This window comes from Xiphias gladius, chromosome 16 (assembly GCF_016859285.1).
Source record: "Xiphias gladius isolate SHS-SW01 ecotype Sanya breed wild chromosome 16, ASM1685928v1, whole genome shotgun sequence".
Classification (NCBI taxonomy): Eukaryota; Metazoa; Chordata; class Actinopteri; order Istiophoriformes; family Xiphiidae; genus Xiphias; species Xiphias gladius.
Genome location: NC_053415.1, coordinates 17,604,150 through 17,626,284, shown reverse-complemented (window position 1 = coordinate 17,626,284; position 22,135 = coordinate 17,604,150). Strand labels below are relative to the sequence as shown.

Sequence of the window (22,135 nt, the reverse complement as noted above, 5' to 3'; positions counted from 1 at the left end):
TTTCTGTTTTTTCTGTGACTCCAAGTATCCGATCATGTCTCGTTGATGGGCTACCTTGACATGTTTGGTGAATACATTCAAAATACCATTTGAGAGATGGAAGACAGTGTTGGTTGGTTTAATTAGAAGGTTCATTTAATGCACTTAAGTCAACAAGGTCAGTGTTTATTTTTTGCCACAGATTTTGAGCGCTGTCTTTGAAGGGATAGCCCACACCTCTCTAACCTTCATTCAAATTCAATTTGATGAAAACATTTTCTTCCAGCCTACCCAAAGGCTATAGTAACAGTTTTCAAGAATGCAATCTTGTGTATGCATGTATAGCTTTTTAACAACACCTATACTGATTTCAGTTGTCCGTTTTCAGCTTTCATATAGCTTTTTAAAGGCTGAGCCAATCTCCTCGATCATGTCCGAGGTGGTGGTGGACCTCCCGTGTCGCTGGAATGCTTGACTGTTGCACTGTCTGGTGAGTGAACAGGCCCCGAATGCTGCAACCAGTGATGGATTCACACTGTAGGAGGAAAAAAAAAAAAATGGATTAGGAAACATAAAACCACACATCCTTGAAAAATGTATTTATTTCTGCAATATGACACTTTAAAAAGGAACATTCTGGTGTTTTTTAAATGTTTTAGCCATTAACGCCTGATTGATACCCAACAGCATTACCAACAGAGACACACCAGGGCTGCTTTGTCCATCATTTTCTAAATTAATCATTTTATCTATAAAATGTCAGAAAATTGCAAAAAAAAAAAAACACAACAGTTTCCTAACTTAACTAATCAGTTATTTCACCTATTTTTTTGAGCTCCAAACTATATGAACACATAAGTCACTAAATATTTGGCAGGATGGATTACCTAACTCAAGCAAGTTTCAAGATGCTGCAATTTGATTTTCATAACATGGTGAGGTGAATAGAAACCAATGGGTGCTGTAAAGGTATGTATAAAATAAATTGTAACACTTACAGAATGTTTTGGAAATAGTTCACATAATGTAAAGTTTATGCACTTTGTAGGTAATGTGCTTAAACATGTACAAGCACTGGTACGCTCCCTTAAAGGCGTTATATACTACCATTGAAACACGGTGCCCAAAACAGAGAAACGTGTCCTCACCTTCTGACCACTCCAGCTGGCGACGCAGCATGAGCCCAGTGTGCCAGCACTCCCAGGGATCCAGATAGGAGGTCACCCTGTCCACCACATCTTCTCCCACTGCCGTCAATGCTGCATGAGATCACTGAAAACAAGAAGTCTCAGCTTGAGATGACAAAAACAAGAGTGTCTCAGTATATATTTCAAAGTCGTGATATACACAAATGGAAAAGGTGAATGATTGGCTGGGAAAGTTAAAAGTAAGTCTGTGCTTATACTCTATATGGGCTTGATACTAACCCTTACTGCCGTCTGTAATGAGATCCTGTTCACCTTTCAGCACCAGAGTGAGGTTGCCCATGGCTACACTGAGCTGCATGACACTGCGTTGATGATCACTGCTGTCCATGGGTTCATGGTGCTGAGACGGCAACAGAGAAAACCACACACAAACATTACTGCGCAGAATGATATGTTAAATACCATCAATTGGTTACTGACTGGACTCCACCGAGATACCCACCAGTGCCTCATATAGTCGGGTGAACTCCATGAAGTTAGGTGTGAGGATACCCTTCTGGTACCCTTGAATAACAGATGGTTGCTGTGTAACTAGCCATAATCCATCCTGTTGAAAACAAACAAACGAAACACATGCGCACACTTAGTGACTGCGAATAGCTTTGCAAATAAAATCCCATCTGTTCAACAGCTGGAATGTGATTTTATCAAGACTTACTGCATCAATGACTATGGGGATGTCTCTTGCTTTTGACTTCTCTATCACCTCCTTAAAGAAAGAGTGTGAAAAGTGTTATCTAAAGATAATGTCAAATTAGATATCATCCAAAAATACTTTACAAGCACACTGAAATGTTCTCTTTAGGCTACATTAAACAAAATGTTTATGTCCAGATATATCTGTTTCCACACTCCAGGCGAATTCTGGCAACAATGAGTCCGTAAGTCCACAGTGGACTTGCCACAGTTTGCCCAAAGGATATTCCTAGTGTCAAGAATATTCATTTCTTTACCCACAATGGACTGATGGATCAAAGCGCCAAGTGTCACCTAAGAAACAGTGCTCATGTGCATCGTTCAGACAAAGATGGACTCATCAGTATGAGATGTTTCTCTCATCTCTTTGACATTCTCACAAGTCTACAGGGTTGGTAAACATGAAGCCCTGTTTTCTGGGAAATTAAACCAAAATTTTTATAGTTATCAGTCACAAGGAAACACAAACGCCGCGCTGTGGTGTGCAGCTTAAATTAATCACTGTATTCTATCTAACAACTGCTAAAAATATGTATTGTGATTAATTTCAAGTAGCTGTGACCTAAGAGACTGTTTTGATTGCAAAGGAGAGTGAATATATGCCACGTGCCTTGGCTGTTTTCAGTAATAAGTCTTCTCTCCCTAGACCTGGTCCCACCACGAGGCTGTGCAGTCTTGGGAGCCATTTTTCTATTTCTTCCACTGCATTAGGACTGTCCCTTGATACACATACACACACACACACACACACACACACACACAAATAAAGACACACACATATTAGTATGTGTTTGAATGCACAAATGATTAAGTACTACCCTAGTTATGCTCTTATTCCCAAAAGTGAGTCACCTTTTTTATGCCTTTGCATATACAAAATCATGGTTTTCAAAGATAAAAACTCCTATGAATCAATGTTACCCTGGCAACCATGAACACACACGATGGATTTTGATGACGTCTAACAACCATCATAATGAATTCTACCTGTTCTGTCACTTTGTGATTAGAATGCATGTAAATTGCACTGATTGCAGACTCCACAATCACACTGATTTTAACACAGGCTCTTAGTTCATTTGACACCAGAACCCAAATTCAAAAAGTGAGAGAGTAGGACAGAAAAAGCCAACGAAGAGCTTATACAGTAGGCACTCTGGCAAGCCATAACCAAATTTTTCCTCTTATTATGAAATTATGGTGAGAAACCACCATGAGGATCATAAAAAGTTGTAACCTTTCATACAAAATCGGAAATGAATGTCCTGCACTTACAGAACAGGATGAACTATGAGCTCAGGGCTGTATGATTTGATTACAGTTGCAGCATCTTTGGTGCAGAACACGTGAGACAAGTCAGCCCCCTGGAGTGAAGAAAAAAAACGCCACTGTAACTGCACCAGAACTTGAATTCAACTAAAAGCGATACTTTTGGACTGGAAAATTTACGCTAAATCTGTCAGAATTATTATTACCACTTTCAGTGCAGAGATGGCAGCAAAGTATGGAGCTCCGGTATAGCTTTGGGGGGTGAGGACAAAAAGAATTAGGGCAAATGTTGTATAGAATAACAAGTTAAACTCTTGTTTGGTGAATGCTGTTTATATTGAGGGGGAGATGGTCTTTGTGTCACATACTCTTGGCATCCTCCAATGATCCCAATACGTCCATCTTGTCCCTTGTGCTTTTTGGATGTCAGTGGAGGGACTATGCTCTTTACTAGTGAGAGGATATCATCATCCATGCCTCTGTATGATGTAGACCCCAAGCTGTAGTAGCGTTCAAACACTGAGGAAATAGACAAAGTAAGAGTTTTATAGTGTGGAATACTTGTTAGGCCTGAGTCAGCGGCTAAACTACATTTTTACCTTCCACTGTCACAAGATGACAACAAAAACAACAAATACACTGCTAAAACAGAGATAATAATGTATGTAAATAAAGACAAATTAACAAGTGACCGCTGGAGTGAGTGCTCCCTCACTGCTTGTAATTTCCATCTCCTTTTCACACATTCCACCTCCAGGCTGCACACATGACCCCAAAACCAATACCTAATGCCTGGGGATCTGGGTTCAACAGTTGACTCTGATGGATGAAACAGTCTGTCTGGGGTGAAGGGCGTCTGAGATGACTGGACTGGCCACGTGTACATGATTGGGAGGCACTGGAGAACACAGGTGCGCGGGTGGGGGGAGCTGTCTTGGAGGGTGTGGCAGCAGAGCCGGGTCTGGCGGAGGAGAGACTGGAGAACATCTGGCCGAGCATCTGAAGCATGTGCAGCTCCCTGGTGTGCTCGGCTTCTCTGCGGCGGTCTTCTGCCTGCAAGCGCTGCTCCTCCATCCGGTAGAAGTTGTCCTCGGCCTGGGCGCTCTGCTCGAGGAACTGCTCCATTAGTTTCTCCATGGGGAAGTTAGCACGTCTCTTCCTCGGTCTCTTAGGTGTTCTGGCTGACAGATTACTGGCTGACTGGCTGCTGTTCTGTGGTCTTACTGAGGTGCCTAAAGTGGAGAGGGATGAACCATTATGTTATGCATCTTTGAGCACATGCAATCAAATAATCATTGTATTACAAATGATTCCAAAAAAACAAAAACAAAAACAAAAACAAAAACACACAGTGCATCCACCTGACACAGGAGAACAAAGGAATGTGGACAAGGATGGGGCACTTACTGTTATTGCCCACTGTCACTTTAACTGGAATAGGGATGGGAACAGTTGGGTATTCCAGCTTCACTTCAGTCTCTGCAGGATAAGGACACTCCCCTGTGCTCTCGGAGTATGCATCTTGAGCATCTTCTCCATCCTCCTCCAGACCATCCACGGCCTCCTCCCCCCCCGCCCCGCTGTCTATGAACTCCTGCGGGTCAAGAGCGGGCCGGTTGCTCAAAATCCTCTCCATGGTGTCATAAAACTTGCAAATCTTGTGATACTGCCCGTTGTTCCGTAGGTTACCCTCCTTCGCCAACAAGTACTGTCTCTTGAGGCTCTTGATCCGCACTCTGCATTGTTCCGGTGTCCTTTCAAAGCCCATCGCTCCCAGCCTCCGGGAAACGTCGCGGTACACGAAGCTGTTTCGGAAGTTTCCATCCAGCGCCGCCTGGATGTCCTGCTCCCCCCAGATGTTCAACAAGGTCCTCGTTTCGACGTCCGACCACAAGAAGCCCCGCGTTGTGTTCGCTTGCATAGCGGATCCAAACAGGCTTGCTTAGAGTAACCTCCACCACACGCAGTTGAAGGGAGATGTTGACACTGCGGATTATGATGGACGTCTGGATCTTCGCTCTTGGCTGCATCAAAGCCGCGGGGCGCCGCTATCCCAAAACAACAACAACAACGACAACTGGCCGTTTGGGTTGTTTACAAGGACCTACCGGGTTAATAATTATAGTTTTCAACCTGGGAACCATTCCAGTAGCGTGTACAGTTCAACTCCTTGTATGCTAGCTGAAGCCTATCCGTCTATGTTTGTCCGTTTACGTCGTTAGCAAAATGCGTCGCATGGTACTTTGTGGTAAACCGACTGGGGATCGGCCTCCCAAGCTCCTTTCACACCCTTAACCTTCATTGGGTACATCTCAAAACTGACCTCTGATCAGTCCTGTGAGGGGTAACCTTTCTCCGCCTGCTTCCTCCGCCCATGCTAGGTTTCTGCGGGGTCCTAGAGGCCTGGGACACAAACCCAACCGAGGCTTTTAACCTGTCAACTCCTCGACCAACATGGAGAGGCACCGACAGGCTTTAGAGGCGTGTAGCTAAGCTAATGCTGTAACGACCAGGGCGCTGCAATGACATCAAATAACACAATACTTTCTTCACTTTACCTTTCTCATTCAAACAGACCAAAGTGGCGATAACCGACAGTGCGAGTGTGATAAAGCAAAAGGCGAGCATCTGAATCTGTTGCGGCATATTGTCATTCATTCTTTTCTCTAACTGCAGCCACCGACACACGAAGCTTTTCCACGAGCGGGCGGTCCCCGCTTCTCCTTACCTAAGCTGAAACTGCGTTTCAGCGCTGACAACTGTGCACAAACGATCCTGGTCATGAGGGGCCCTAACCCGGAGCAGCAGGACAGGAAGAAAAAGCTTATGATGCCTTTAAAGCCTCCTCGGACACTCCTCAACCCCAGTGGGCTGAAATCTGTCAACAAACAACGAGCAGCCGCCGCAGCTGAGCAGCCAAACTGGATGTACTTTAAAGGTGCACTCGTTTTAATGGTCTCTGTAGATGCAGTTTGCAGCATGAGGGCAATAATGTTCCAGCCAAGGATGTCCCACTGTCATTTATTTAATCAGCATTAAAAAAAAAAAAAAGTGTTTCTGTCCATGTTGTGAAATAAAAAGGTAGACGTTAATGTATTTGCTAATAAAAGTTAACAGACCTAATCTGGTAGTAATTATAATAATAATAATAATAATAATAATAATAATAATAATCATGTTGATAATGATGATATAAGCACACAGACAATTCATTTGATTTTTTTCTTATTTTTGTGATTAACTTAAAAAAAAAATCATTTTCCCATGTAATTTGGTGAGGATACAGGAATATAACACAAATGAGACTGAATTACACTCATACACGTAACATACAATCCACAGGGCTTCCATCTCATAACAAAATTATTAATTAATTCATTCATTCATTAATTATTTTTCCACCTATTAATCCCGCAACAACTCAACAAAACTATTCTTATGTAAATGTTTAAGGTTGACCCTTCATTTAGTGATAGGATAGCAGCAACTTCCACATGGTATGCATGTAAGATTTTTGAGTACATCAGGGATTTTGGGTAATTTTTAGTTGCCATCTTTTTCTTGGTGTTAGGTAAAATCTTTGAATTAACCAGGACTCCAGGACAACATAATTATCATACTCCCTCGCCAATTTACACACAAATCGTGATCTTTTCGATCCACATTCCTTTTAAATTTTTTGTCGTTGCATTTTGTTGCATCAGTTTAATTCATTTCTGGGTTTGAAAATGTTTCTGTTTCCTCTGTATCTCCTGCAAATTCATTCGCTAAGGAGGGGGATTCATTTGCACCTGTGGTACGGTATGTATTATGTTTGCAAGAGTGAGCATAACGCTCATCAATTAATCAGGTTAATCAAGGTTCTGGCAGGACAGAGAATATTCTGCTCTTCTCAGCTTTGTAATGACTTTGTGACACTTTTCCTAGAAAGCATACATTACCTTTAATATGTTCAGGTATGCTGGCAAACACCTATGTGAACATATGTACATACTGGGTGTACATGTATAATGTCAGATCTGTAAATTTGGCCTGTATATTTGTAGATGCAGATATGTTCCAACCTTGAATCATAAACACGACTTGTTTCCCATTACATTATGCTTGCTAAGAAATAATAACAAACATTAACATTATACCAGATTTTTTTCTTTTTTTCATTAGTTATTTGCAAGTGTGACAAGTAAAAGCTACACTTGCTACAAAAGAAACAACATTTGAGAACGAGATGTATACTTTTCAAATTTATTGTCCTATGCTTAGCAGAGAGGAATGAACCATTGTTTATAATGTGCCAGCAAGTGTTTTGACGACTTGTCACAAATGTTTCTCCGTTTACTACAGGAGTTGAACGCAGCACATGAGTTGACGAAACTGAAATTGGGTTAAAATCTTAAAGGTCAATTTAAAATGAAAAAAAAAAAACTCGCATACAAATGGTAGTGTTAAAGAATAAATCGCGGTATAGTAATCATCCAATAAGACCAATACATTGTCGCTAAAATGTTGTGCTTTATTTTGACAATGACCACTGAAGTGGAAAAGCCTCTTTAGGATGCCTCGCAGAGTTACTTCCACTGTCTGAGGAACCTACTTTCTCAAGGGACCCAACTTCTCTCCATCGAGTTGTTTTTCTCGATGGAGGAATCTATGCGTGTCACGGTCAAGCTCGAGTGTGAGAAACCACCCGCCCACGGGGCGATCCGGTATGACAAATCGGGTTTACGAATTAGCTAAGAAGTTTCCCTGAATTTTGTCTGGTAGGTAACTGATTATTTACATAGCACCTTTCTAGATCAGATATCACAAAGTGCTTCGCAATAAAAGACAACGCGAATAGAGACAAAGTATAAAAAAATAAAATAGAGATAAAAATTCAAAAAGAGCTTAATAATAAAAACAAAAGGGATGGTAGAGACTGTGGGGCGGTACACAGGCTGCCATTACACGACCCTGACAAGCATTGCTCAGGGAATCCTGGCTCCGGTCTCTCCAGCTCCTCACCTACTTCCTGTTTTACCTCAGCTACTTTTTTAAGTTCAGATTGAGGCAGCGGATTTGAGAAGGAGCAAACGCTGGATAGACACGGTGTCATAAATTACCTTTGGATCATAAAATGGCGTTTGTCAGCGGAATTCGCGAGCAGCCTGAAATTCTTCTTACGAGCTAGGCCGCGCTTCTTTTCTACGGTGAATAGAGAGAGAGAGGGAGACAGGGAGGGGGGAAAAAAGCTCCCCTGTAGCAGGACCCGAACCAGCAATACCATGCCCGAGGTATCGAAGATGAAGAAGCCCGACGTCAAGGTGGTCCTCCTGGGAGACATGAACGTGGGGAAGACGTCGCTGCTCCACAGGTACACGGAGAGGAAGTTCAAAGACACCATCAGCACCGTCGGAGGGGCGTTTTTCCTCAAGCAGTGGGGACCTTACAATATCTCAATATGGGACACTGCTGGTAATGCCTCCTTCGTGTGTTTCCTTCAGACTTTTCCCACTGTTTAGACTCTTATCAAGTTTTCATTCCTCTGGTTAACAACTGTGTTTACCTGATAACGCCTAATCCCTCCACCTGGGGCAATCACTGGCATGTGACTGCTCAGCCTGTACAGGCTGCCTATTTCATGGGAACCTGCCTCTGCTGGCAATGTGTTATTCACTTTCACATTAATTTAAAAAAAAAAAAAAAAAAAATCTAGTGCTGAAACGAATAACAATACCATGTCCTGTAAAGTCTTGGACAATTAAAACTTTTCAGGTCAAAACAGGATAAGAAATAACCTGATAATCCAGCGAACTAATGGAAAAACAACCAGTAAAAACAATTTTAGAATAAATCTCTTGTCAGACACCTTTTACAGTAATACCAGGGTCCCTGAAGCTACTTGATTTCGTTGCTCATTTGATTTTGAGGGGACAGGCCTCTTTAATAAACCTTTAATCTGTTGGCCAGCTAATCATTAACATAAGGGCAGATGAGGGACGTTTAGGGTTTGGGTTTGGTCTATTTGGGTCAGTAGTATTACCCTTAAAAACATACTTACTAAATGAATATTGCACCTTAATCTTACATAAAATGATTAACAGGTAGGGGGTTTAACAGTTAAACATAACGTAAAAATACATTTTTTTGTATAGGGTAGTACAATCATATAACTGAATATATTAATTAAATAACATTAAAGTCTATCACGTAAATTTTACTAAACTATAGACTAACCTGTTTTGAAAATAGAGGCCTGTTTGTCAGCTGATCGAACAGCTAACAGATCATTTATCAGGTCAATTTTATTCAGTTTCAGTTTCATATCATTATACACAGACTCATTTAGTTTAGGCCAGCCTGTCAGACTATCTGAAAAAAAAACATTTTAAAAGACATCCCCGTTCTAATCGTAGTTGCTTATCATTAGCTAAGATGCATCTGAAGCCCTTGTAACGTTCTACGTAAGAAAACCCCAGATTGACTCCTGCACTGGTAGAACATAGATTGTTAGTGTGCTCGCAGAAAACTGCCTACCATGCAAGTCTCCATGCAAGTTTGTCATACAAATATTAAATTGCTTCACTCTGTTTCCTGCGTGCTGATATGCACGTTATAAAATTTCTGAGTGCCTCGCCTAGTGCTATATTGCTCAATTTTGGACTGATCTGAATTTATCAATACCATCATCTGAGTAATGTTTTTTTCCTGATTGGTTAATAGCTGCCTGAGAGAGAGGCTTCAGAAATAACAGCCATTGCTAAAGATTTGACAAAAGATGGACAATTCCAGTTTTGATTTAACTATTTATCCCACAATTGAAAGCACGAAAACTTCACTGCACAGTCAGTCTAAAACAAACTGTAGTTAAATGAGTAGATAAGGATGTGCACATGCGCCTACATGACAATAGATATACTGCAACGGTCTTCATTCTACCAGATAATGAGCTAATGAGTTATGACGTTTTGAAATGCTGTTGATTTTTCAATTACTCTGTTTAGTCTTGAGGCATGAAATGTCTGAATGATGAATGCGCATCACAAGTTACTGAGGAGTTGTCTTCAAATTGCTTTAGTTTGACCCACAGCCAGAAACACCCAGTGGATGTAAATAATAATGATCTGAAATAGAAAAGAAAAGCAACTTTTTGTGAATCAAGTTTCACATAAAGTTTTTTTTTTTTTCTTTTTTTTTTTAACTGTATACAGGAATAAAGGAGTTAATTATCAATACTGACTTAGATTGGTTTATCTGTTTGCTACTATTGATTATTGACTAATAGTTGGTGCTACATTATTGGTACAGTTACACCAAGAGCAGTCTTTCTGCTCTGTACCCAGTAACAGTATTTTCATAGTAAGTGAAGTATAGGACTTTTTATTTGTTTAATAAATTAAAAGTACAGGTTTTAACCATGAGTAGGAAATGGTCAGTTATGATGAAGGGTGTGACTGAATGGTCAGTTGTTAGTTGTTGTTGTATTTGTCATTTACTTAGGCATGTTCCGTGTTGCCGTGACCAGTTACGCCTTATGAGTTCGAAATACTGAATTTTGTTAATTTGTACGAAAGACACGTTACACACAGAACCAGTTATATTTTACTGCAATGTTGAATACACTTTACACATACAAACTCGTGGTTTTCCAGAACTTCTGTCCCCAGCTAACCCCAAAGGATCATAAGAGCCCTGACTTCTTAAGAATTATTGTTCTTAAATAAACTAATTTGGCTATTTCTATCGACTATGACAGGAATAATTATTAATCTAGTTATTTCTGATGAATAAGCTTAAAAATGGACTACGTTCCAGGGTTCTGTAAACATGAATTACTGCAACTCTTCTTAGGCAAATACACAGTTCACAGAAGTAGAGATGGTGAGAGATAAGGAAAGGCTGCCCATGGACCAGTAAGCCATTTCCTGTCTGTGTTCCCCAACTCCAAGACCTCTGACAGGATACTGTTGCATTTGTTTTATTTAGTCACTGTGGTGGAGAAATGCCAGCGCTGAGTCATTTCGAGGCAACTGTTCCTGACCTGTCAGTGTAGACCATCGGGGTGCAGAACAGTGGCAGTTATGAGGGCTGTATTGAAATCTGCCAGATGTTTGGCTTGTCACGGTAAAACCAGGCTGTCGGTTGCTAAAGCAATTAAAGCAATTTTCGGTTTAGTTCCAAAGCCCCATGCAGGCATATAAACTGTGTCTACCCTGTTCCTCTTAAGTCACATGATAGGGCTGAGAGAGGAAGACTTGACTCCCCATGCTTTAACCCGTCTTTTCCAAACTTGCATACAATAGTACTTTCCAGAGGCACGGGGAGGTCTGAGTTAGGGTTGTAACTTCTTTCTTTCTTCTCCTTTTCACTTCAGCTAATAGTATGTAAAAAGGAAACATCTCCCTACCACAGATCTTCAGTATACTCTGTTGTGATGGATACCAGGAGATATTTTTGATGAATTATTGTTGATTATTTTGTCTGTTGTCTGTCATATATGATAGTAAACTCAATATCTTTGGGGTTTTGGACTGTCAGATAAAACAAGGAATTTGAAGACATACCCTTAGGCATGATTCACAATTTTTCTGATATTTTACAGACAAAACAATTAATAAATTAGTTGAACAAACTATCAGCAGATAAAAAGAATCGTTGGTTGCAGCTTTAGATACTGTATAACCACGGCTGCCAGTGCATTTTGTTGTGCTGTTGAATTGTATTACATTATGCTGAGAGGTGTTTCTAATATTTAGCTGACCCTCACTTATACAAATTGGATGGACATAATATTAGAAACACCTCTCTGTATAACGCAACATAATTTGGCAGCACTACAGCCTCTAAAATGACCATAAAGTTGAATCAACACCTCTCAAAAACAATTTCAAAGATTCTGACCTTCATGAAAAGAGAATTTATTGGAGGACTGTTGTAATACACTTCATTAGTTTAGGTAGGCGTACCTCATAAACTGGCAACCAAGACATGCCCCCAGTGGCAATGTATTAACACACAATGTTGGCTTTCAAGAACCCTGCATATTTCAACAACAAAGGTTGTTTCTGTTTTCAAACTGCTGACTGTCTTGCACAATTTCTCTCTGTGATGTGGGCCTTTCTGCACTGCTTTTCGTACAGTATGGCTGTTTAGTCTCTATGTTTATGGGTTTCAAGTTGAGTTTGGTTTAATGTAGCATCACAGAAGCCTTTGACCTCCCTCTGTCTCCACAGGTCGTGAACAGTTCCACGGGTTGGGCTCCATGTACTGTCGAGGAGCAGCCGCTGTTATCCTCACTTACGATGTTACTAACTGGCAAAGCTTAGCTGAGCTGGAGGAGCGCTTCCTGTCCCTGACTGATACTGCTAACCATGACTGCATTTACGCCATAGTGGGCAACAAGGCTGATCTCACCGACCCCAAAGCCCAGCTGTCCCAGGACTCAGATGGAGTGTCTGAGGACCACACTGAGTGTGAGGAGGACAGGACAGAACCACAGGTGCTGTCTGCTTGCCCGACACCCCCAGCCTCCCCTGCATCCCTCTCTGGGATGATCCTACACAAACAGGTTACCCGTGAGGATGCAGTGGCTCTTTATGGGAGAATACTGCGCTATAAGGGCCTGGAGGAAAAGAGCAGCCTGCTTGCAGAGCAGATGTGCTTCGAGACGAGTGCCAAGACAGGCTACAATGTTGACACTTTGTTTGAGACATTGTTTGATCTGGTGCTGCCTTCCATCCTGAGGAAGAGAAATGAGAACCTGGAGTCTCCTACAGTTGACCTAGAGGAGTGCAGGGGGGCGAGCAGCAAGCGGGGCAGAACTGGCTGCTGCTAGGATCTGCCAGAAAGAGGTGGAGAGGCGGCCACAAGCAGAGGCTTGTTTTTAACAAAGGACAATCAACAGGTTGGTCTGAGCACCAAATACATACTGTGATGGTACTAATTATTTGCCTTGACTGAGACCCAATAGCTATAATGACCTCGCGATAACACAACACATACACGTACTATCTTGATGCTATGAAGATGGTCAGAAAAAGCAACTAGAGTTCATAGTGTCCAGAGACATTTCCTGTGTAAGGAAGAGAAACACTGAAACTGCACTTGTATCCCAAAGATGTGTCAGTGGGCAAAAACACACATAAGAAGTCAATCACTGCTATTTTTATAATTTAAATTGAACAGCACTAATTGTTAGTTGGGTGGCACATTTCGCTGTGTTTATTATAGTTGTATGGTTTTCATAAATCACACATTTTATTTACTGTAATGTTCTGTTACCGACATTGATACCGATCTTTATATTTTATTGCCACTTTTGAAACTTTTCAATGAGTGTAAATAGTAAATACCCCTGTCGAATTTTTACATATGCTGTCATAATAAAGATTTTTATTTTGCAGTTTCCCTGGTCTGTCAGATTAAGAAAAGCTTGTGTGAGGAAAAATGACTAAGTCGGAGGTATAACAAACAAGATTTAATCTTTACAGTCCAATGAAATGATAACGTTATGAAAATTGCCATAATTACAGTTAAAACTAATATCAGTATTTTTCTGTTCTGATCAAACCGTTTATTTCCAAACAAGTGAATCTTTGACCTACTTTCTAAATTGTGTGAAATACAAATCTAACCAAGGATCAATTACCAGAGCAAGGATATGCTACAGTCAGACCTTTGATCCCGACTGTTTACATTCTGTCCTTTTGCCAGCTTGGGGCAGTTCGATAATAATTAAAAAAAAAAAAAAAAAAACAGATTGTAAAGGAAAATAAGTATGGCATGATAAGTGTTAGATAAGATATACCTTTAAAACTCTTATGAAAGGGGGTCAAGTTCAATCAGCTGGTATAAATACAAAGAGAATCAGTGCATTGTGTGAACGTACGGTGTATGAAAAATAAGGAGTTACGGACTATTTGGCATTAACTGATAAATGCATACAAGTTACAACAAGTTAACAGATTGAAAGGACTGTCATATTATAAAAAATGTTTTGTAAGAGCAATGGAATAAAATCAGGATAATACTGTCAATAATATCAACCAATAGTTGTTTAAGACCTCTAATGACACATTCTTCATTTGGCTGACAAGCAGTGTTAGTGGCTTTATGGTGGGCTGTATACCCTAAACAATAAAAACATCTAGATAAACTGAAGCAGTGCATACACGCAGGCATCTTTGGTTCAGCTGTAGCACATGGTCTTTGATCTGTGTCATTGTAGCTGAGGTAATAAGTTAAACAATAAGCACCACTCCACATTTAACATGAAATACTTTTCCCATAATGCTGTTGGCTTCATTATGGGGCTTCTCCTGTTTTATCTACAGCGGGACATTTCATTCAAAGCTCGAGGAATCACACAGTCATTGCATATCTGAGCTCTGTGGCTTGGGGGACAAAGTTTCCCATTTACATTGATCTAAGTCAGTATCTCAAATCCCTCTTAGTTCTGTTTAGTACATGGATAGAGAGACGACACTAGACCACTGTCAATGGACCAACTTCTTTCTGTCAGCGTGACTGTCAAGTCTTTCACAAGTTCTTCATGCAGACCTGGCAGCGGCTGATGCGTGACAGGAGCTGGCCTGCTTTGAGAGTCTCTGATGCCGGCTCAGTGTGGAACGACTGATCTACGGAGGTTAGCCAGAAGCTGTGCTTGTTAGCAAAGTAGTGGCATGTGCCTTTAGCCCCGTTACACTCAATGAACGGTGTTGTGCGGAAGTCCTCCAGGCAGGAGCCAGGCGATGACAAGGACTGACCTCCGCCTTCATTTCCTGCTGCTGTATGCTGTGGAGACAAAGGTGACAGGTGAAAAAGTGAGAAGCCAAATGTACACTTAACTACTTGGTTACATGTAGCATTTTAAAGGACAAATATGGTTATATTCTATATATTTCTTTCTGTAAACAAATCCCATCAAAATCAACAATGAACTGATCCTACCGACAAGTATTGCCTGTGCATACAAAGACTGAAATAGCTTATTTCTTTGTCACAGGCCTCCACAGTTGTCCAAAAACTAATAAAGACACATTTCTTAATTATGATGAACATGGGCACTGTAATTTATTGAAAGTCAATTCCACCAACACTCCTGCTGCCATAAATACTCAACTCATGCACCAAATCCGCAGCAGAATATAGTCTAATAAATGCACTAGTTACTCCTGCTTGAGTAATGTTTGTTAAAAAACTACAGTGACCAGTTGTTCTGGGAAATTTTTCAGCCCTTTTAAAAAAAATGACAGTGATATTAGTGACCCATTTTTAAAGTCTTCAGCCAGAAAACAAAGAGGGTTGGGGCTTAAGTTGGAAGCTATTGAGAGACAGACTTGAGAATTGAGAAACACATTTTTTTGTTGACGATAACAAAAACATAGAATAAAGCCAGCCTTATCCTTCCACACAAATGAAGGGTAGCTTAATTAATTTTCATACATTAATTGAACAAAGCAAAATCATCGGAAAAGAAATCTACGTCCTCTACTGGTGACAAACCGCCTTGCCTGATTTTACACAGAATGTGTTGGATTATTGTATCAAGGTCTCATAATTGACAATACTGCAACATTGCACATATATTAAGTGGGGCTTTCAGAGTTTTTTTTTTTTTTTTTTCCATGTCAGATAAAGTAGCCAAAAGTATTTAAAAAAAGAAAACAAGCACCATTAAAACGATGGGAGGGAAAAGTTGTGACTTCCTTGTAACAAGAGGAAATATTGTTATAAAAATGTCATCTTAAAATGGTACTCTGGCATTTAATGTTATATTTCCATAAAGTTGAGACAGTAGCAAAGGACATATAAAAAAACTGGTCAAAATTAATGTATCAGAGTCTGACCGTTAGGCCCTAATGTGGGTCAAGCTTCAAAGACTCCGCATCTAACTCTTCCCACAATGCAACTTGACGGCATCTTTTTCATGAGACTCTCCCGTCAACGCCCACATCTCAGGCTTCATGTTCCCAATTTGTAACGCAGACTTTTTCTCATCAATCCATAATCTTTTTTCAAATTTCCCGAACCTCTTCCAGAGTAGCAGAATACAATATACTTCTGTTTTCACAGCCTGAGTAGAACCCACGATAAGTGAACTGACTTTTATTTTAGAAACTCAGTGAAGTTCTCCTTTTAATTATAAGAGACATTGGCACTGTAATTAGTCTCCCTATAAATCTTATTGACTGTTGTCACTTTTGTTATGATTATTGTATCAAGGTCTCATAATTGACAATAACATGATGATGATTAAATTGTTACACAAAGCAGCTTTGATTTTATGACTCCTAAAATGAAACCAGGACTCACCATGAGGAAGGAGTAGCCGATCCACAGGCTGCGCCAGCCCACAGGACACTGCGGGATGGTGATGTCCTGGCTGTGGACTGCGATGGCAACTGATGGGGCTTCGCATACTGAGCAGCGGCTGATGTACGGTTTGATCTCTCCCTCTTCCACAGGCATCATAGGAAGAGGAGCAGTTGTTGACAACCAGTAGGACTTATCATTTCTGCTGGCATAGTAACATATGTCTCCAGGATTGCAGTACAGGAAGGGCATGGTGCTGAACCGTGGGAGGCAGGAGCCAGCCAAACCTGAAAGGCAAGGAAGGTTTTTTCATTTAACACATTTTATACACAAACTCAATTCAAATTGCTTTTATGTAATGGATAAATGACATTGAATAAGAATTACATCATTTCACATTTAAAACAGATTAAATGTATGAAAAAATAAGAATTAAAAAAATGAAAAAAGAACAGTGGGGTGGATTTTAGTCAAAGAATTTAAAATGTAATTAAAAACAATTGAGAATCTGAAAAGCTTTTAATCTTCCTCTAGAGTGACCCTTTGTAATCTTTGCTGTACAGTGGCCAATGTGTCACAACTGACAATTATGGAATAACATTAAATGCTAAAATGTAGAATAACAGTAGCAAAAGTACAGAAAAATAATAAAGTCAGTGGACTGACTCAGCAACATCCGTTATCCAGTAGCTTCTACCTAAAGTTCACCAACATTAGCTAACATTAGCTAACATTAGCTAACATTAGCTACTAATCATACCAGACCAAGCAGCAAAACCCCTGGATATACTGAGTTGAGCAAGGGTCCATTTAATAATTTATGAATTCCAGTTTTAATTTCTGATAGGAATAATGTGTTATTTCTTCTTTCAAAACTTATATAGTGTTACTTTAAAGGTGCTCAAAATTATTAGTATTTTAGTATTTTATCTTCTGGACCTTAATTCCAGCTGTGTGTTGTGTGAAAAAGTAGTTCATACTTTGGAAATAGGATTCTGTTTAAAAGTCTAACCCTATTTTCGATTTTCTTTAGTTTTATTGTATCAACTCTGTTGAAAGCAGAACTAAGATCCAGTTAAGATTAAAATTTTCCTGGTTAATTTTCTGCTTTTAGAATTTCTCACTTTTGGTGAAGGATGGTCAAATTTATATCAGATCTTCATAACTTTTCAGCTATGTTCTGCCTTTTATGCAATGTTGATTCATTTAGAGAAAAAAATCTTACTACTTGATGAAAAGTCAATGCTAAAAGCAGGCTTGAGCTGGCATTCACAATGGAATTGTGAGGATGGGAGAAAGGATTATATCACAACCAGGGACACTGCTAGCAATGACTGTGAGATAGTTTCATGAAAAACAAGTCTGTTTGTTTCTGAATTCTATTTATAGTTTGTTTTCAGAGGTCACCTACATCCGCCCCATCATGCCACTGTTGCTTTGCTTAAAATGTGAAAGTTTTCAGTAAAGAACACTGACCAGTCAATATGCCCACAATGTCAGAATAGTTTAATCTGGGGAGGCTTGCCTGAACAATCAATGCATTCTGATGGGACTTTACTGTAACAAACTCACATGTCTATTCAGTGCACAGATAACTGAACTATTCTTCCAGTCTAATGTAACAAAATGCTATTTGTCCCTTACAGAATGTTGAAACGGTAGCTGCTGAGCACATTAATGTACTGTAGAACTATTTTATTGTCCATAGAAACTTACCAAGATCCTGGTTGTGGGCCTTTTCCTGGCCCTCAAGGTACAGCAGACTGTAGCCGCCCCACAGTTTAGACATACCCACAGGACACATGGGCGTCTGTTCTGATTGACTGTGTTTCACCAGCAAGTAGCCCACGCTGACACTGCGGCCAGGCATACCAGGTAACCCAGGGATCCCAGGGTTGCCACGATGACCTATTGAGGAATGAGGAGTTCAGAGCTGTGTTTTTTCAAAGTGAACTAGTTATCCGTTATAATACATCCAATAACAGCCATACTATACATACTTCTTACAAACAGCATTGTTTATGATAGATATAGTTATGTATCATGCAAAACTCAACTCTTTCATAATTGGCCTAAATCTCCGGGAACCCATTCTCCTAAGATAATTATATAATAATACAACTATAGTCTGAGGAACTTAATTTTCATTTCAGTGCACAATGGTTCATTCTCTAAAACAAGTCTCACAAAAAAAAAAAAAACAATCAAAAAGCTGTTTGTAACTGGTTCCCTACTTAAATCTTCACCTACTTTAAATCCTTTAATCCAGGTTTATGAAACTAATCTTAAACCGCCCAACAGTGTCAGACACACCTTCCATGCCTTGCAGACCGGGGTGACCACTTTGTCCAACCTCTCCACGGAATCCAGCTATTCCTGGTGTACCACCAATCCCAGGCATGCCCTTCTGCCCAATGGGTCCCACAAAACCTGAAGAGTAACAGGATATGTGCGTGTTGCTGAGTAGAAAACTTCACTCAGGGATGCTCAACAACTAATGTTTTATTAGAATGACTAACCTGCATCCCCTGGGGGACCTTGTGGCCCTGGCTCCCCACTCACTCCCTTTGGTCCTTGGATACCCTGTCGTCCTGGAGGGCCCCTCTCTCCTGGAATTCTGATGGGAAGTGGAGGAGGACCCTGGTTCCCTTGGAGCCCATGAAAACCTGCAGCCGGGATGGATTATATAATGTCCAAGACAAAAGGGCACATATACATGATATCTGGTGAGCATTGGGTACATTATTGCATAATCTACCTGGTGGTCCAGTGATTCCTTTTGGACCAACTGGTCCTCTTTCTCCCTTTACACCAGTCATACCAGGAACTCCCATCAATCCTTGCTCCCCTTTCACCCCTGAAAGACAAAAGCATATCAAGACTGTGCACAGAATGTAGCAGGTGTTCATTTCATATTTCAGCAACATAGTGTACATGGGTGCCATCTTTGGCACTTCAAAGTACATTTTATTTTTTAGCATATTTTTTTCTTTGCAATTATTTGAAGTATTCAACATATTTCAGTATACCACTGGTTATTTGACTCTTGAATTGTAAACCGTTGACAATTTAATTTTATTTTCGGCTTATTATATTTACAATATTGTGTGTTTTTAAATGATTTATTGATAGGAAGGTTTTATTTGAATGCTGTGTTGGATGTTGGCCCCTGAGCTCACCAAGACAAGTTCCTAATGAGGTTTGTTGTAATTGCACTACAGTTAACTCCACTAAACTCAAAGGTTAAACACCCATAAACTACGAAAAGACTGAACTCCCACCACGTAGTAGCACAATAAGTGATTCATTTTTGCCGATGTATCATAAAAGAATGATATTGTGATATTGGTATAAGTATAAATATAAATTGTAATCTAGCACCAATATTGTGATATTGGTGCTAGATTACAATATATATTTATCCTTATACTTATTCCAACTATAAATCATCATATCATAATTGGTCCAAATGGTAGACTAAGATGTATGGCATCCATGACCTTCACTTTTATAATTGCAAAAATGGCAATCATGGTACAGTGGTAATTTTAACACAAGGCTTATCCTTGAAAAGATTTAATATTTCATTCATACCTTTCTTCCCAGAAACACCATTAGGCCCTCTGTATCCAAATAAACCTTGATCTCCTTTGAGTCCTTTCCTACCAGGGACTCCAGGATGCCCATTAAATCCTGATACACCCTTTTCTCCAGGGGGAGCATCCACACCAGGAAATCCTCTGGGTCCAGGGAAACCTGAGAAACAAATCATTCAGGGTCAATAAATACACTTATAATGAACAAGAACTCAGCATTTAAACCACTCTTACGTGACAGTTCTGTCAATTCTACCGTGACCCTACTTTGATGAATTGATACACAGAGTAAATTACGCGGATTTAGTGGATAAATCTTCTGAAGTAAACAATCAAATTTCTCTGGCTTAAGCAATAATAGCTCACTAACACTTTAAATTACAGTAAAATTAATCTTAACTAAAGCCTCCTCCATCAGTATTTAAAAGGTCCAGGTCTCCAGCTGGAATCAGACTCAGAAACAGTTAGGGATTGCTCAAAGGCACCTTGAGTTTTTAAAAAAAATTTAATGAATATCCCGTATGTTTTTGCCTTAACATTACTAAATGGAATTCAAAATCAAACTGAATCATTAGAGGAAGACAAATAATATCCTAACTGAAAGGAGATAAAATACAAGCCAGGGAAATCAACATGCCACTGCAGCAAAAACAGTTGCGTACCAATGTGCCAAAGTGATTGCTGGTCACTTGGATTGCTGTCTCTTTTACCACCGGTTTCCTGTTCATTTTCTCACCTTGGTATCCTTTAGGTCCTATAAAGCCTGTGTCCCCACTCAGTCCTGGTCTGTCTGGGGTCCCATCTGGTCCTGTGGGGCCACGGAATCCTGGTGGCCCAGGTTGACCATGGTCACCTGAACAAATGAAACATGGGATTGTTACCAGTCACAAATTAGTGAAACCACAATGCAGCATACATTATGTGTTGCTGTGCATCATCAGAGGAGTATCTGCTGACCTATTGGTCCCTGGAAGCCTTTCAAACCCGCTGTGCCTGGAACACCTGGTTGGTTGTTAGGGTCACCACTCTCTCCCCTCTCTCCTTTGGCTCCCGGCTCCCCAGCTGGTCCAGTGGTATCCAGACCTGATAAAAATATGACCAGAAAACACATATCTAGCTTCTGACATCTTTACATGACAGAAAAACTCAGACAAGGTTTCCACTCCACTAGTGAATAATTCAGAAATAGACAGTACTTTGATTGATTTTACCCATTTTATAAAATAGTTTGAAGCCCCTGAAGTATTTCTCTATAACACAAAATATTTGTGACTAAATAAGCAACAATCGAAGTTAAACAAATTTAGGTATTATTTATGGAGTTCAAAACTTATAAACACAGCTAATTTCCTACATCAGAACTGTGAGAATGTGGTTTTATTGACTGACGATGAAATCTCTCATGGAAAATAACTTAAACTGCTGTGATTTTGTCAAAAAATGTGTGTTAATGTAGGACCCCAATACAAATATTAAGAAGCTGATTGAGAAAATCAGTTTTCAGGGCCTTTAAGCTGTAAGAAGAAAGTAGTATCTAACTAATTTTTAATTTGCGTGAATACCTGGTGTTCCTGGGATACCCTTTTGTCCTTTCAGTCCATGTAATCCATAAAGACCCTTCAGGCCAGGGAAACCTGCACACATTTGCATAGATCAGATGGTGGAATATGGTGGACGTCAACTATGTATTTAAAAGAGAATGAAAGAGAGAGCACTGGTCTAATCCTGTTACCTTTGTTTCCTGGGAAGCCAGGAAAGCCTGGGTGACCTTCTTTTCCAGGACTTCCAGGAAAGCCTTTTGTACCTTGGTTACCAGGAGTTCCCCTCTGCCCATCTGAGCCTACAGAAATACAAAATGTGTATAAGTCACAGTGAGTGCAACGTAATTTATGCTAAAATGCATAATATTTAAAATAACCTGATATACATAAATTGGAAAGTGTATAAGATGGAAGTGAATGGAATCTCTTACCTGGGTATCCTAATATTCCCGGATCACCTGAATCTCCCTTTTTCCCCCCAATACCATCAAAACCAGTAGCACCCCTGTCCCCAGTCTGTCCAAATAATCCTTTTTGGCCTGTAAGGGTGGTA

At 40.1% G+C, this 22,135-nt stretch overlaps 3 protein-coding genes across 8 annotated transcripts in view; 1 reads left to right on the top strand and 2 right to left on the bottom strand.

The window, feature by feature from the left end:
• Positions 1 to 102: 102 nt before the first annotated feature.
• naxd (NAD(P)HX dehydratase) lies at positions 103 to 8,756 on the bottom strand. Of its 5 annotated transcripts, none has more exons than XM_040148563.1 (11): positions 5,881 to 6,087; positions 3,938 to 4,384; positions 3,521 to 3,671; positions 3,359 to 3,404; positions 3,159 to 3,247; positions 2,494 to 2,602; positions 1,846 to 1,896; positions 1,630 to 1,734; positions 1,407 to 1,527; positions 1,128 to 1,251; positions 103 to 514 (listed from the first exon to the last, which is right to left on the bottom strand). In XM_040148563.1, exons 1-11 carry the CDS (start codon positions 5,933 to 5,935, stop codon positions 364 to 366), a joined length of 1,449 nt encoding a protein of 482 aa, XP_040004497.1. In that variant the 5' UTR covers positions 5,936 to 6,087; the 3' UTR covers positions 103 to 363. The 5 variants fall into 5 exon arrangements, with proteins under 5 accessions (XP_040004497.1, XP_040004496.1, XP_040004500.1 ...); XM_040148562.1 differs by lacking the exon at positions 5,881 to 6,087 and adding an exon at positions 4,560 to 5,469; XM_040148566.1 differs by lacking the exons at positions 3,938 to 4,384; positions 5,881 to 6,087 and adding an exon at positions 8,698 to 8,756.
• On the top strand, positions 7,960 to 13,533 carry rab20 (RAB20, member RAS oncogene family). The gene is made up of 2 exons (XM_040148575.1): positions 7,960 to 8,606; positions 12,365 to 13,533. The coding sequence occupies exons 1-2, from the start codon at positions 8,417 to 8,419 to the stop codon at positions 12,964 to 12,966; spliced, it is 792 nt and encodes a 263-aa protein (XP_040004509.1). The 5' UTR covers positions 7,960 to 8,416; the 3' UTR covers positions 12,967 to 13,533.
• Positions 13,534 to 13,593: 60 nt separating this feature from the next.
• The window catches only part of col4a2 (collagen, type IV, alpha 2), a 63,393-nt gene continuing 54,851 nt past the window's right edge, over positions 13,594 to 22,135 (bottom strand). For both annotated transcript variants that reach the window (XM_040148560.1, XM_040148561.1), the window contains 12 exons: positions 22,014 to 22,121; positions 21,774 to 21,881; positions 21,604 to 21,675; positions 20,999 to 21,124; positions 20,778 to 20,894; positions 20,040 to 20,201; positions 19,204 to 19,302; positions 18,965 to 19,111; positions 18,759 to 18,875; positions 18,162 to 18,353; positions 16,446 to 16,732; positions 13,594 to 14,924 (listed from right to left, as the gene is read on the bottom strand). In XM_040148560.1, the coding sequence (XP_040004494.1) occupies positions 14,670 to 14,924; positions 16,446 to 16,732; positions 18,162 to 18,353; positions 18,759 to 18,875; positions 18,965 to 19,111; positions 19,204 to 19,302; positions 20,040 to 20,201; positions 20,778 to 20,894; positions 20,999 to 21,124; positions 21,604 to 21,675; positions 21,774 to 21,881; positions 22,014 to 22,121 (1,790 nt within the window). In that variant the 3' untranslated portion in view covers positions 13,594 to 14,669. The remainder of the gene's footprint in view (positions 14,925 to 16,445; positions 16,733 to 18,161; positions 18,354 to 18,758; positions 18,876 to 18,964; positions 19,112 to 19,203; positions 19,303 to 20,039; positions 20,202 to 20,777; positions 20,895 to 20,998; positions 21,125 to 21,603; positions 21,676 to 21,773; positions 21,882 to 22,013; positions 22,122 to 22,135) is intronic.